Genomic DNA, 15,917 nt, shown 5'->3' on the forward strand with positions numbered 1-15,917 from the left:
AAAAAAAAAAAAAAAATCTCATTCACCAAACTCACTAGAATTCTCAAAGCTGATTTTGCAGCATCTCAAAGCTCTGAAGAACAGATGCTATTTTAATGTGCAAATGCTGTTTCAATGTGTAAACACACAAGTTTACATGCAACCTGTAAACTGGATTTTGTAAATCTGATTAAGTTAATTTCAGACCTGTAAAACTTTAATAGTTACTTCAAGGTTCCATATGAACAGGGTATGCAGTGTCCTAGTGAAAAGACTGAAGATGTTGATATGTTTTGACTACCAATCACATGGAGAAAGATGTAATTTAAAACAAATATTGTTTTTACACAAGCAAAGCTACCTGATCCTTCAAACATCAGTGTCCATCTACTTATTCTAGGCAAATTGTTCAGCATGATATAAGAATGGACCAACTTGCTGATATACAAATAAAAATTAATATTTAACATTGCCATTGTTTTTACAGCATCAATTTTGGATCTGCTCATCTTGCATTAGAAGTTATTTCAACTATTTGTTTATTTTGTTGGGGTGTGATAATTGGATACCATTTCTTTTATATTTCTATTGCTTAATATTGGAAACATCCCTTTTTTTAAAAAAAGTTTATTAACAATAGCCTCTATTTAATAATCTCCTCCCATGAAAATTAGATTGATATGGAGCAGAGAACACAGTAGCACCCTGCTCAAAAATCATAATTTAAATCCCAAATACGAAACTTTTGTATTAAAAAAACTCTGCCAATGAAGTGCTATCTTATGAAGGAATGTTTTTTAACACAGTGGTCAAATGAGACGTAAAAAGCGCTTACATACACAGCTGCAGCCACACTTGGAGTGCTCCACACAAGGCAGAAGAGACAACAAATGGATTCTGCGGGAGCGAAGGTGCGCCCAAGCAGGAGGGAGCGGGTGGCTGGGCCTTACCTGACCAGTGGCCGGTGGAGGAGCCCGTCCTGTCGGTGCAGGTCTCGCTGACGGGCCGGAACACGGTCTCCCAGCCGCCCGTGGCGTAGCGCCAGTTCTGCGACTCCAGGATCAGCGTGCGCTGCGTGCCGTACGCGATCATGAAGCAGTACACCACGTGGTGAAGCTGGCAGCCATAGCCACAGCCTTTGTTGATGTTACACACGAGTTTCTTAGCTTTGCTGCAATCCTTCGGGTTCTGTAAGGATGGGTGAAAAAGTGGAGCTGAAGAGAAGCTACACCAAACGCTTGAGTTTTTCTGAAAAACCGGCAAATGTCATAAATCACAGAAGCCACCCTGCTATAACACATCTCCTACTAAAATGGATGAGTGAGCTTCAGCTCCGTGAAAATTTTATGTGAATTCTTCACTGTGAACATGAACACTTATTGAACATACTTCACTATCCTAATATAAAATAGAATACATTCAAGATTTTAAATTATTTTCTCATTTGTAAATCTGTCAGAAAAAGCCAACATTTGGACTCAGAGTTCACATTTCATCAACATGATTCTCAGCTTTTTCCCTTGGCATTTTTTCCGGTTTGTTAGTTCTCTTTCAATAAGCATGCATGTCATCTCATTAAAGAAGATTTCCACCTGTCTACAATGTACAGAATAAAACAAATGCTTATTAAGGGACTGCTTCCCAGGCTACCTGACCACATAGTAAATACAGAATGTAAAACACATTCCTGAACAGACTGATAAAGGACAGAATTTTAATCTGCATACACTTTCCATAAAATAACATATTTCACTTCCACAAACCAAGAAACCACAAGATAGAAGGCAAATGCCTACATTGTATGAATGCTATGTTTAAAATTGCAAACTAAGAAATATTTTTAGGTGTGTGGAATTTTTAGGTATGTGGACAACACAACATCATAATCACAGAGTTTATCTTTACATAAAAGATAGTACTCTTTTTATACATATTCATACTTGCATGGCTATAGACATACTTCTAAATTCCAGAAAGGTCTTCCATAACATATCCAGGATTAAAGTTTCAGATAAGGTGTAAGAACACTGATATTTGAGCATCAATATAAATTCTGTTTCTTTCATATCTAAACTTTAAATAAAATTTTCTGTAAATTTGCAACAATCAAATCAAATCTTCAAAAAAAAATGATCCCAATCTGGAGAACTCAGATCCCTCCTTCAAGTGATCTTAAAAATAATCTGAATATTCTGAGTCTTAAAATATTTTAAAATAAAATTAGTTTGTGCATTCAGTTATGTAAAGGAGGGGATGACAATTCAGACAGGGTGGGGCGGGGGAGGCAGGGAATAATAAAACATCCAAAATAAACCCAAAACTCTAGAACACCTGCTGTACCTTCAGCATTTTATTTTTTTCATTTTAAATACACCTGATTCAAAGCCTAACTTGGTATGAAATCAATAAATGAAATAAAATTTTCATTCCCAATTTTTATTCCTCAGACTAGTACTTTTATCATCACAAATTTAATGGATAACTTGAGAATAAACCCAGCAGGTATCTTTTGAAATTACAACAAATGTATTTCCCACAATTTTTCAAAAGAGAAAGAAGGCCTTACTAATATTCTGTATAAGTCCACAAAGAAAGAACTCCATGAAAAAAATACATCCTCATATCACGATTATCAACAGTATTATATTTTTATTATTACTATTGTCATTAATGTTATCATATTTTGCTTCGTTTCAGTTGTTAAGCTGTTCTTATCTCAACCCACAATGGGTTTTTTTATGTTTTTTTTTCTGTTTGTTTGGGTTTTTTTCCCATTTATTCTCCTCCCTGTCCTACCAGGGAGGAGAAGGAGTCTCTGGAGGTTACTTTATTACCTAAAGCCATAACACTATTGTGTTTGAAAGGGGTAATTTCTGTGAATTTTTAGGAAATGCCCTTAGATAATGCTTTATATACTTGCATCAACTCCAAATGTTTGTGTCCTTTAAAATGAAAGCATTTAATCAATGACATATTTGAAATATTGTCAAGGTGTGCCCTTCTCACTTCATGCAAATTAAAGCTTCATATAGTAGCTTATGAACAATATTATGGAAATCAAGTAGTAATCACACAATGAAATATAATTTGATAGTGTGACTGCTTATCATGTTAATATAATGAACTTACTTGTGTTTTTTCATTATTTGTAGACTTAACTAAAAACTAGATATATTAGTATTAGCTTATGACTTAAAAAGAAATCTATTTAACTAATTTCTTTATCACTGTGGGGTTTTTTCAAATTGCTATACTCAAGTAGCAAAAAGACAAGGCAATATTTGAGTTTCAATTGTCTATTGAGAATTTTAAAAGAAAAAGGGAAGTAGAGATACTTGGATATATTGCAGTTTCAACTGGTGTTGCCAGGAAAAGGTGAAAATATAACCCATTGATAAGGAAAAAAAGTTACATTTCAAGCATCAGAACAGCTTGGGTGCTCATAACCAAAACTGCCAACCAAAGAAACCAGTTAAAAGTATTGAGATGATAATGGATAACAGTCAATTTTAAAACCAATGAGGACTGACAGAAGAGTTTTCCTCCTAGCACAAAGTCACAGAAAAGGATTATAAATCCCTGATTTGAGTGGGTAGTACATTCTGTTCTCAACCCTAAAGACACTGCTGATCACACTCCTATTTCCAATTTAATGATCTATATAATCAAGATAGGGATGAAAGGGACCTCCACGAATGTCAAGCCCTGTAATGTAACAGCCATAAAACTGGAGTAAAAACAAATACCAAAAAAATCCAAAGAAAAATTTAACAAACCCACACATAATCCCAAACAAACAAAAACCTACAGCTGACCAATCACACAAAACATAATTCAATACACAGAAGATTAGATCACCAAGCCATTCCAGAGTTTACACCTTTTATCTTCCTCTGAATCATTTCTATGAACAATGCAACTGAAAAAATGAGCAAATTTTCAGAACAGCAAAATGGTTAGAATTACATATTTCTATGGAAGAGAATACCATCAAAAATAAAAGTAGATTTTTTGCAACTGGAAAGATGGATTTAATGGTATTTCATCACAAAGAACATGGGCATATACAGCTGCTCTCACAAAATTCAGGGTTTCCACTGTATTCTTCTTCCAGGGCTCTTCGTTGGCCCATTCACAGCAAGCAGGCTCAGGTGGGAATAATGTCCCAAGCACTGCCTCAATGCCTCACCACCTTCCAGTGTGTAGTCAACCATCAAAACACATGACAAACTGGCAAAAGTAAACCCTGCTCTTTAATATACATTTTATTGTATGAGAAACCACTGTGTTAATAAACACAGTTCAGAGAAATGTAGTTAATCCAATGAATCACAACAGATTAGAGTGGAGTGGGAAAGCACTCTGCTACCATTTACAGAAAAACCCCATAAACACATTGTGATGCTCATTAACAAAGTTTTTCTTTTTTTATATTTTCAATAGACATTTTATTCTTTGATGCTACACAGTCTGTTGGAGAAGAGGGTCCCACCTAAAATCTTTGGAAAATCACTTTTTTTTGAGAAATATGTCAATAACGGGTGCTTCTCAACCTAGTTATCACAAATACAATTCATACAATCTTTTATTACCCTTCTTTTGTGATGTCATTTGTAATCCTTCCTTTTCATATGAGCTCCCCTCATGACTTTGGGGGCAGAAAAAATCCACACAAAGAAACAAAAAGTCCAAACAAACCACCAGAAGTTTCTTCCAGCTGCTGGAAGAAAATGTTCTCCCTAGTCAGAAATAGTAGGTATTTGATTTGAGAGCCTGAGATCTCAAACCTTCCTCTAAAAGAAATTCCAATAGTTTGCCTCTACCCTCTTGTGACACACAAGTTTCAGCTTGAGAGAAACATCCCAGCATGCAGATGGACTTTAACACGCTGTGCTCCTCACTCCTAGAGAAAACCTCACACAGATACCCACAGTAACCACACTTCCTTAGGTGGTTATTATACTGAAGCCATATAAGATACTTTTGATTTGATTGATTACAGTTGTATGGGGTGCATCCCCTTGCATGTATGCAAAGTACCCAAAGCCTTTTTTATTGTTCTTGTCATTTTAGCATGAGGACTTTTGCTAAAAACATTAATCAGTAATTTTAATGTGAGGGACAGGATTTAATACACTTTAAGACAGAAAAATCTAAGTGACACATTAAACCACCAAAAATACTGTGAAGTCCAGAAAGCTCAGAAAAAAGTCTTGTGAAAAAAGTCTTCTTCTCTTTGCATACATACTATTTAGTTGCCCAACAGTAAGGCAGAATATGACTTGAATAAGGCAAACTATGACTAATATAATTGATGGTTGTTGAGTACTTAGCAACTTTTCTCACCTGATTGTATTTTTAACCTTTAAAGCTGAACAAAAAGATTTGTTTTGTTTTGTTTTTTTTAAATCAGAGGCAAAAATATTCTACTATTACAAGACTGCATGCTGAATCACAAACTTCCTAAAATAAACAGAACAAAAATAGGCACAAAAGAGAAGGGATAGAAAACTGCTGCCTTCGTAATAATTTATTCACTTGATTACAGCACTACAGGTGCTCTTATCTGACTTCTCTTGCGCATTTTCTTCATCTGTTTGATAAAAAACAACTCTGAAAATAAGGCCTTTTCCTTAAATATAAAGTCCTATCTTTTTAAATGTTGCTCCAACTATAGGAAACTAGTTACATGTAGCCTCATTAAATCAAATTTATGGTAATGTCATCCAGATGAAGTAGCAGTCATCACTATTCACAATCATTCAGCTAAATGACTTCCCAGGGAGATGTCCCAAAATAAGGCAGCTGTCAATGTTCAACATGTACCAGAAAAAAGCTATCCAGTCCTTTCATATTTAACTAAAAAAACAATTACAAATATGTCCCATATAATTTTTTTTGGCACCAACTTGAGGGGAAAAGTTTGTTAATTTTATTTTCTTTTTAAAATAGTTTTATTATTAATAGAGGCATATAAATGTGTGCAATTTCAAACCATTTGACTGCTTTACATTGGTGCATATTTGTTAAATAAATTTGTGCTCTTTTTTGATTACTTGCACAGTTATTTTACTAAATAGGACAACAACAAATGGATAGTAAAAGACAAAGAAAAGGTAGAGAAAAGCTATATTTATCAGCATGAAAAGCATTACAGTATACTACTGACAAACAGTGGTATCAAAATGAGAAAATAAGGAATAGCTCTTAGAAAGGAGTTGAGTACAATAAAGTGATGACTCCTGCACAATTTAGAGAGATGTTTTTTCCTCAGAAGGGTGTCTTTTTTCATTTAACAAGCAACAAATACATAGCTTGGTCATAGAAGAGAAGGTTTCAACAGCTGAACTGTGAAATAATGAAAATCTGAGAAACAAATTCGGCTATTTACACAAGAGAAAAGATCAGGCATTAGGAATGACCATACAAAACAGCTGCACACATGCCATAAAAAATAAACCAAGTACAAATAAAACAAGCTACATTAAATATCCTTTTGATCACTACATATATAGCTGCATTCATTCAGTCATGAAAAGAACTCCCAACACCTTCAGATCAAGATTTATTTAGATTTTATACACACACAAAGACACACCAGCACATATACTTAAAAGGCCTTATCAAGTCAAAAATACGAGCATCTAGAGAAGTCTCAAACATTTGCTGAAACAATCCAGGACTGGATAATACACTATACAAGCACTTCAATGTTGCTTCCTTATATTTTTAAAAATGGGCTGCTAGTTAAGAAGTTTGATACAAGGACTTTTAAATTTTGATTTTAAAACTATGCAAATATATTAATGCTTTTTGATACTCTAAAGACAAAAATTTTAAAAATCAACAAGACAATTATCTTTTACAATAAAGTGAACAATTCAAACAGGCAAGTAGAGCCCAGTAATAATTGCGGATCCAAAAAAACCCCACAAAGAAACAAATAAACCAAAATAACCAACAACAAAAATACAAGCCCCAATGATTGTCTTAGAATATTACCTTCCATATACATATAAAATAATGTTTGAAACATATGTAATGACTTATTTTCTACATAATTCATTCATACAACAACATTTATTTTTAAACTGTGATGTAATTATTCTATTGCAAGGTTTTAGCTAAACCTAAATTCTATTGCAAGGTTTTAGCTACATATATAAGAAGAAAAAAATCCTCTTACCTGCAAATAAGTTATTCTTCTCTGTACCAAATCTGTTAGATCTTTGGCCTCTTTTTCTCGCCAATCTCCAGCTCCATCTGTTTGACTGAGGTAGTACAAGTCGGTCATTATTGACCTATAAACAACAAAGGAAAACAATCTTAACATTACTAATTTGGAGCATTACATGAAACCAAAGACAAATTAAAGAGGTATTTCAATTGCAGCTTCAAAATCAGTTTCTTCATGCTACCTCCCACTGCACAATTCAAACAGCAGCCAAGACAGACTGACTGTGTCCTTCATCCAACAGTTGTTCCACACCCATTAGCAATTAAAAATTCTAAACAGACTCATGGCCATGCAAATCCATACTACAAAACATGAATTTTGAGGAACTATAAAATACTAAATTGAGATGATTTAATACATTAGAGATTCTCTTCTTAGGGCTATAACATTTCATTGGCCAAATAAGAGAATAAAGAACTCATGATCATGAAAACAAAAATGTTATATGACATTTGTTGAAATTTGCAAGTAAGTCAAAATTACTGATTTTGTCCAAACAGTACCACCCTGGAAAAAACTTCTTTTTAATCTCTGTGGCTTTTGTGAAGAAATAGAAAACTAGAGACAAACTATTGAAAGTGTTTCTAGAAATGTTAATGGTTATTCTAAAAGTAAAGGATGGCCCAACTCAGAATCAGTCACTTCAGAGTTGGTTTCACAGATTGAGAATATTTAATATTGCTAAACATTTCTCCATAACAATGCTAAAGACATACGTTTGAACCACTTTTCTTAATATTTTCATCTGAACTTCAGATGCTGCTATTTATTCCCTGAAATTCTTGATAAACCAAAAGTTTGAGCACTAGAAAAAGAAGCAACAGAACAAAGGCAGAGAAATTTGGGAGGTGACCAAAAAACAGTGTGAGGGTAAGAAAAACACATTTTGTAACAACATTTGAAGTGGTCTTGTCAAGCTGTTGGCAGCACTTGCTAGCACTGGAAGCACAAATCCAATTAGCCAAGGCTACCCCTTGTCCATAATTGAGAGGAGCAGGCTGCATACACCTACTAGGAAACTACTTCAATGGCACAATATTGAAGCAGTAAACATTGAGATAAAGATAGAGCTGCCCTAATTTGATTTATCAGCAGAGTTATCAGACAAACTTTTCTTGCTAATTTAATAACTGGATTTATGGATCTGTAATTTTATTCTCATACACTCATTCTGGTCTTTATCCCCATGCTTCTATACAGGGTAACAGAGACACTGACTATAGCATCTATTATTGTATTAAATATTTTACCCAAATTACTCAGCAGCAGTAATCCTTACCTTCTGTCAATCAATTGGAAGAACCTTATCTGCATTCTAATCTCAAACTGTATAAACTCGATTTTCTTTTACAAGGTAATTGAGCTTGAAACATCCTATTGTGGCATTGCATACAAATTAATTTAAAGTACCACCAGTGACTAGTTTTAAATCACTATTACAGACACATAATACAGTAACTTGCACACACAGTTTAAAGAGAATTACCACAAAACTAATGATGGACTAGTTCTAATACAATGCATTATATACAGATAACTGAACAGATAAAAGGTCTGCTCCTCTTAAGACAGTTTCCCTATTTACAGAAAACACATAGGCTAGTAGGCATATTGGAAAAGGAAACCAATGCATTTTCTTGGGAGTTTAAATATGTTTTTCCTCCCAATCAGGATGTAACCATGTTGAGTGTTTAAAGAAAAAATACAAATAAGATTTAAACATTAAAAAATGAAAAAAAAAAAAATCATTAAAAGCAGCTGTGCAACCCCATTGCCACATTTTAAACCATTTTAAAATGCTCTTTCATTAGCCTTAAAAAAGGTTTCTGTACCTGTAGCATAAGTAATCAGTGTACTCTCCCCCCATCCTTTATAGAAATGTATTTCCATTAAATATTGAAAAAATAACTGAAAATACAAAGTTTACCAATTAAAAATCAACAATTAAAAATTCTGTCAGCTCTTAAGTAATTTTTCCTATTTCTACAGAACAAAAAAGTGTTGCACAAATTTTAGTTTTTATATTACTGGCCATGGTAACCACGACAAAGAAAAGGCAGTAGCTTAGTTTTAATCATTAGCCTCATGGATGAAATATAATTATTTTGATAATTTTTGAGGTAAGAGAAATGGGTGAGAGTGTCCTTACACAGCCTCAGTGACTCACCACATTAAGTAAAGGCAGCCTTGCTCAGTAGAAACCATAAAAAGTATAAAATTATTTGCAGGAAATGTTATAAATTCATGAAAGAGTTTTCAGACAGTATCTATAATCTTCTTCAAAAAAAATTATAAAACCCTGAAGTAAACCAGGAAGTGAAAAATTCACAGGTGTTATCACACAGAAATGATTAGAAGGTAGTGCTATTTTAAGACACAGTCACAAAGCCCTTTTTTCTTTGATTGTTACTGCTTAGAAATGTGCATTTTCTAGCTACATCTGCTAGAGTTTGAGTGTGGCAGATCACTGTGATAACTTAGTAATACAGATTTAGAAGAGACACAAATACCAAAGACCTGGGTCATGCCCCGTGGAGAGAGTTAAAAGCACAGGGAGTGGTGATCACTGAGCCCAAGATAGCTCAGTGCAGACAAAGGATGAGCCTGCACAGGGTTATTAGAGGCTACTGCAGGTGCTGAAATGGCAGGAAACTTCACACAGTGGCACTGCAGATATTCACTGCATCAAACTTGGTCTTTCACTGGGCTACCAACCAACATCATCAACTCGCTGCTGTTGCTGCTTCATACCGCAAAATAAATCTTGGAGCTGCACTTAAAAGTATTTTGTTCCTGGAAAGCAGAATGGAGGAAAAAATCTGGCTGTGTTTCATCTGTATTTGATTGCCAAAATAAAGAGGGAAGGGTGGATGTTTTTAAGTCTAGACATTTATTCCAATCATATGAAAAAATTTAAACCTCCTAAATATTTTAGACCAACAAATAAAAACTCAAAGGAAAATATGTAATTCAAAGGAAATAATGTGAAATCTTGTCCAAATACTGTGCATCAAATGTTGGCCAGTTACCACAAAATCCCTGATGACAGCTACTCCCCAGGAGAAGGAATGAAACTCAGTAACAGCCACCTTGCAAACAACTTTTATCAACACAGGAAACAACCATGACAACTAAAGGATAAATTTGCTCTGTTTTAATAACTCAATATCAAATAGTCTTTCCAATGTTTAGACAAATTTACTCTCAACAGCCCTCTTCCCTATAGCAACTATGAGAATACAGTTATGTAATTCTCAAGGAAACTCTTGTGTTAGGCAACACTGTTTCTCAAACAGAATCAGTACTGAAATACTTGACAAAAACACAGGCAAGACCAGCACTGCCCTGGAGAAAATCCACACAGCTCCTAGGGCGTAGCCAACAAACAGTAATTAAGGCATCCAGCAAGTAGCACTATTATATGAGTAGTAAACAATTTCCTTAACATCACCAAAATTAACAAAAAACTCTAATACTACTTGTCCAGAACCACAGAAATCAAAGTTTATCATCTCTTACGAAGCAAGTCTTAATCTGTGACACAGAAGGCTTTCCTTACAAACAAAACAAGTATGAGCCTCTTTCCTTACATAGCTACCTCATCATTTGATACCCACCTCTTTGTTTTCCCAAATAAGGACAGCATGAAAACCTCCTTTAAGTACTTATAATTAACACAAATCTTTCTAATCCAAACAGTAGATTATAATACATATTAAAATTTCTCAGATATCTTTATGTATATTTATGTGAATGTATATGTAATAAAATTAAGTAATAGCAGCTGCACTTGCAGTATTCCATTTATCGAAAATAACTTTTTAAGACAGCACTGTAAACAAAAGAGCATTTGGCAATAGGCTTAATTCCTTTAAAAAAAATTTAAAGGGCACATGCACTTAAAAAACCAAACCAACAAACAAAACAGGCAATAAGTAAAAAAAAAAAAAAGAAAAAACCCAACAAAACCCTAAATAAACAAAAACCCCAAAACAAACAAACTCAAAAAAAACAGAACAAAAACCTATGCTTCTCAGAGTCAATGACAAACATCTGATTTGCTCATTCCAAACTTATGCTGTGTTCCTTTCAGAGACGTGAGCAGATGGACAGTGTGGAAGGAAGATGAGAGTGCTCCCTCCCTGGGGAGGTACTGTGCATTTTAAGGGCAAAGAACACTCCAGAGACAGCAGTGCATCGCATGCCAAAGGATGTGCACAAAAACTGAGAATTTTCCTGCAATTCACACAACAAGACTGAAAGATTAAAGGGAAATAAGGAGACAGCTTGACCTCAAAGGTGCAGGAAAAAACTTCCTCAGGACTAGAGGCAACCAAGTTGTTCATTCTGCAACACAAGATAATTCTACTGCTTGAAGGCAACATTGCAAATGCACCAGGAACACAGGCTGGATATCATAGAAACATTTTCAATTCCTTTGAATTTCTACACTGTAACAGATTGTTTACATTCAGTTTAATAAAAACTAGTTCATGGCTGTTTGATTTTAGCTTAAATAACTTTAGTCTTATTTGAGGAGATAGGAAGGTCTACACAGATCTATTACAAAGACTAAATAAACTTCAGATTATTCTACATTTAATAATATAGACAACTGAAAGAATACTTGTACTTAACACAGAAATTCTCAGAGAAAAAAAAAAGAGCAGTTGTGATTGCTTGCATCATATACAAACTTCTTTTAGTACCACAGTGAGATTCATCTCAAAACTACCAGGGCAGTTTTATAATTCAATGCAAAGGAGTTTATGCACCTTTCAAACAGGTTTCACCTCATCCTGAAGTATAGTGACATGTGAACACAAGCATGTCAGAAATGCAGAAACTTAAAAATTAAGACTTAATTAATTAATAATCATTGATGTACAATGGAAAGGACTAGGGAAAAAGACTCATTCTGGGAAAAAGCAATGTAAGAACCTTCTGGCATCAAACGCACACAACATAATTCAAAGTTTCGCTGCAGTCACTGCCTCATCCTGGCTTTATAAACAGAGCAATAACATGCACATAAGTGATTCTGTTACCATGACAAATGTCAGGAAGTCTGGTATTAGACTATTGCTCCAGTTTTTAGCATAGTTTAAAAGGTACATAAGAATCCATGACCTAAAGTTCAAGAAGCCCAGATGGAAATAACTTCTGTGGAAAATAAATATAAATAAGTATTTCTGAGAGGAGATAACTATTGAAACAAAAGGCCCAGGGAAGTGACACTTCTCTGTCAATTCACTGTTCAAGTGAAGATCTCAAGTCTTTCAGAAAATTCCGCTTCAGCCGAGCACTACTTTTATTTCAGTCAAATATATAAAACTGCACTTGGCAGAGAACTAATTGGATGAAATTTAATCATGTCTTCTATATAAATAATAACTCTCAATAATTGAATAGTCCCTTCTCACTTTCAACTCAATAAATCTGTGACAAAATGGATTTTGGAATTGAAGAATATTAAATTACAAAATTTAATGGACTATACTATTTGCCCATACTAATAATCAAATTCATATGGTCTTCATGTTTTAAATAGTGTTTGCATTATTTCTAAGGAATTGAAAATTCTAATAATTTTTTCCCTTTACTATATCATTATTTTCAAAGGCTCCTGCTTTATTACTGATGTTCACATATAAAGATCACGGCTTTTTTTCAGAGCACTGATTTAAGGTAGTATATTTAGTTAATTCAACTATTTTTGTATAGCTGTTTACAGATGAGACACAAACTGTCATAGCAGTCCTGTTGGGAACACAGTTATAATATGCTTAAAGACAGATGTCACTGAATTTTTAACAGTTCCTGGATTAATTTTGTTCAGCACAAACAAAACTCATACAGACTATGTTAATATAATACAAAAAGTACTCCAACAATAAGGAGGCCTGATGGTTAACAACAATGAAAAACATAATTGCCACACATCTTTAAACAACATAATGACAGTTAAAAAGGTCAGAACCAACTAATGGAAGTACCTTTCCTGATGACCCAAATCAGACAGAAATTCATCAATGCGTGTTTGTAGTTCACTTCCTTCTAGATTTTTTAACTTCTTCAGTTCACTCTGGAGGAAAAACCAAAGTTCCTTAGCCCCATTTTCAATCCTCCTTCTCAGTATTTCATGGTCTTTTCCAAGGCCTTCAACTTTAAGAAAAAAAAAAGGCATAAAAGCATCAGTACTTGTAAAGAAGCCAATACATCTGTGATATAAAACACCAAATCAAAACTTGTTTTAGAATTCAAAGAAAAATTATCTACCAACCATCTCCTGTCCGCTTCTTATAGTTTTCTATCTGTTCTTTGGCCTTTAGAAGTTGCTCCTCTAAAGCATGTACCTTTCCTGCAGCTGGTCCCTGATCAATTGGACCATCTGGTATCCTAAGATACAGAAAATAAAGAAATTGCATGATTTATAAATATAATTATTTGATAAATTACTTGCATTAACAATTCAGCTCTCCACTCATTTTTATTTCATACTGTTTTACTGATAGACCTTCATCAGATTTCCTTCAAACCAGAAGAAATTAAACATATTAACATAAAGACGATTTTAAAAGCACAATCCCATAGGAAAAAACAGTGCACAATACAGCTGCAAGGAAATGCAGCCTGATCCTCAACTGTGTTGTTTACAAGACTGCCACTCACCAAGGACAATCCAAGGCTCTGCTTTTGAAAATAATATCTGTGGCAGTTTAACTGTTAACCTGACTGGCACACAAAGCCATTCTGCTCTTGAACCCTGGCTATATCTTCTTGGAGAACCAGGGCACCAGCACCTGATCTCCAGCTGATTTTTCCTACACATCCACACAGGATGATTTCAATGTATTGCCTTGACTCAGACTCCTAAGTGTACCACTATTATGATTTTTTATGACAACTCTAGTATTCTAAATTGTAGATCACCTAAAAAAACACCAGCAATTTAAACATCCATCTGTTAAATTTCTGATATGTCAGCACAGGAGAAGTATGGAAACACATATCCTAAAATCTATGAGCCATAAATCAGCCTTGAGAGCATTACTGAGGTTTGTTCATCATCTCAACTTGAATCCAGATATTAATAAAGCAAAATTATTAATGTTTAAAAATTAGATGCTAACTTCTTTTTGCCTCACAAATTTAATACAGGGAAAATAAAACCCCTTTTCATTTCAAGAGAAATCATCCTTCTGGTTAAAAATTATTCCATGTTTTATAAGCTTTTGTAAGAGCTGACCCCAGAAAGAAAAAGAGCAAGCAGACGTGCAATGGGAAGTCTTTAGAACTGCAAAGAATACAGAATTCTTGCAGAACATGAAGATGATTCTTCCTTCAGAAAGGAATATGAGCATAAAAAGAAACAGATATTCTCTCCACACACAAACACAGAGTTTCACAGCACCATACACAAGAAGAGTCCTTGACAGAAAAAAGATGCCTCTGGCATAGAGAAAATAGTGGTTTGAGGGAGCACCCTCCCTGCTAAAAAGAAATTTAAAATATCCTACTGAGATGTTATTTCTTTATTGTCTCTCAGGTCTGGATAACTAAATGCCAATAAAATTTCAGGGACTGATGAAAAGTTCATTTTCCCTGGAACAGCTGAAAAGAACAAATACCTATAATGTGAGCATTAGAAAGGTGCATCACATGAAGCACAGCATTTAAGAACCTTTATTCAGAAGGGGATAGGAGAGGTGGAGGAAGAAGCAGCTACGTAGCCAGACAAAAATTTAGTAAAAGATTTGGCAGTCTTAAAGCTTCAGATTAAAGCTATCCTATCCCCATCGTACTAGGGATAATTAAATTACTGAAAAAATATTTGTGTTCTAAAACTACCATGGTAAACAAAAAGGAATTATCATTAACTGCTTGCACATCTGCTTTTCCATGCACTGATGGAACAAGCATGTCAGAATTGTGTAAAATATCCTAATCTTAAACATGTGCACTCCCTAAATATAATCTGTTTCAATAATCAATTTGTAAATTTGTTTCTACAACAAATGTACTGTGCTATAACCTACTGAGATACAGTATTGGATTGCCACGTACAAGACAATACAAACAAGTCTTTAAAAATTATATTGAAAAACATTTACATTCTTACACTAATTTAAAACTACCAGATGGAAATGTGTTTGTGATCTGCCAACTTGGTACCACAATTTGAGTTGTGAAAGAACAACTAACCACAAAATTACCAGAAAAAAATGGAACAGTTTATCCTGTACAAGTCACATACCCTAAAGGTAGAGTCTGTGAAGAACAATAGGGCGAAAGGATAAAAAACCATTACCATAAGAAATCTTGAGACAGTGCACACATCCTCCTAGCATAAGGAAAGTCTGTAATTAGCAATTAGAGAATCCTACAGAAGGATGGTTGTGGATGATATGAAAGAAGCACAGTAATGCTGATCATTTGATATAATTAAGATCTTAAAAAGAAAGTACCATTTTGCTATTTAACATTCATCTTGCTTTGGCACACTGCAATAAAAATTTTTATTATACTTAGACTGTTAGATAAAAGAGCTGGGATGGGGGGATATTCTCTAAACCAGTTGCTTAGACTTCCAAAATCATATCTTTTTAAGATGAAACTAAGATAGCTTATTCTTTTTTCAGTTGTGTCTCTACATCTGTTACCTCATCAGACTTGGAATTGCTGTCTTCCTCACTTTCAT

At 34.2% G+C, this 15,917-nt stretch overlaps 2 protein-coding genes across 12 annotated transcripts in view; one reads left to right on the plus strand and one right to left on the minus strand.

Annotated features, from left to right (window-relative positions):
• LOC110472148 (astacin-like metalloendopeptidase) overlaps window positions 1-11,186 on the plus strand; it is a 305,051-nt gene extending 293,865 nt beyond the window's left edge. Inside the window, exon 18 of the mRNA XM_031504939.3 lies at window positions 786-11,186. The gene's annotated coding sequence lies outside the window, so the exon portion shown is untranslated. The remainder of the gene's footprint in view (window positions 1-785) is intronic.
• Window positions 1-15,917, minus strand: part of FUT8 (fucosyltransferase 8) — a 97,248-nt gene that overhangs the window by 26,037 nt on the left and 55,294 nt on the right. For all 11 annotated transcript variants that reach the window (XM_021533259.3, XM_021533257.3, XM_021533253.3 and 8 more), the window contains 4 exons: window positions 13,500-13,615; window positions 13,213-13,381; window positions 7,166-7,280; window positions 930-1,167 (listed from right to left, as the gene is read on the minus strand). In XM_021533259.3, the coding sequence (XP_021388934.1) occupies window positions 930-1,167; window positions 7,166-7,280; window positions 13,213-13,381; window positions 13,500-13,615 (638 nt within the window). The remainder of the gene's footprint in view (window positions 1-929; window positions 1,168-7,165; window positions 7,281-13,212; window positions 13,382-13,499; window positions 13,616-15,917) is intronic.

Source organism: Lonchura striata, chromosome 5 (genome assembly GCF_050655825.1).
Source record: "Lonchura striata isolate lonStrDom1 chromosome 5, ASM5065582v1, whole genome shotgun sequence".
NCBI lineage: Eukaryota > Metazoa > Chordata > Aves > Passeriformes > Estrildidae > Lonchura > Lonchura striata.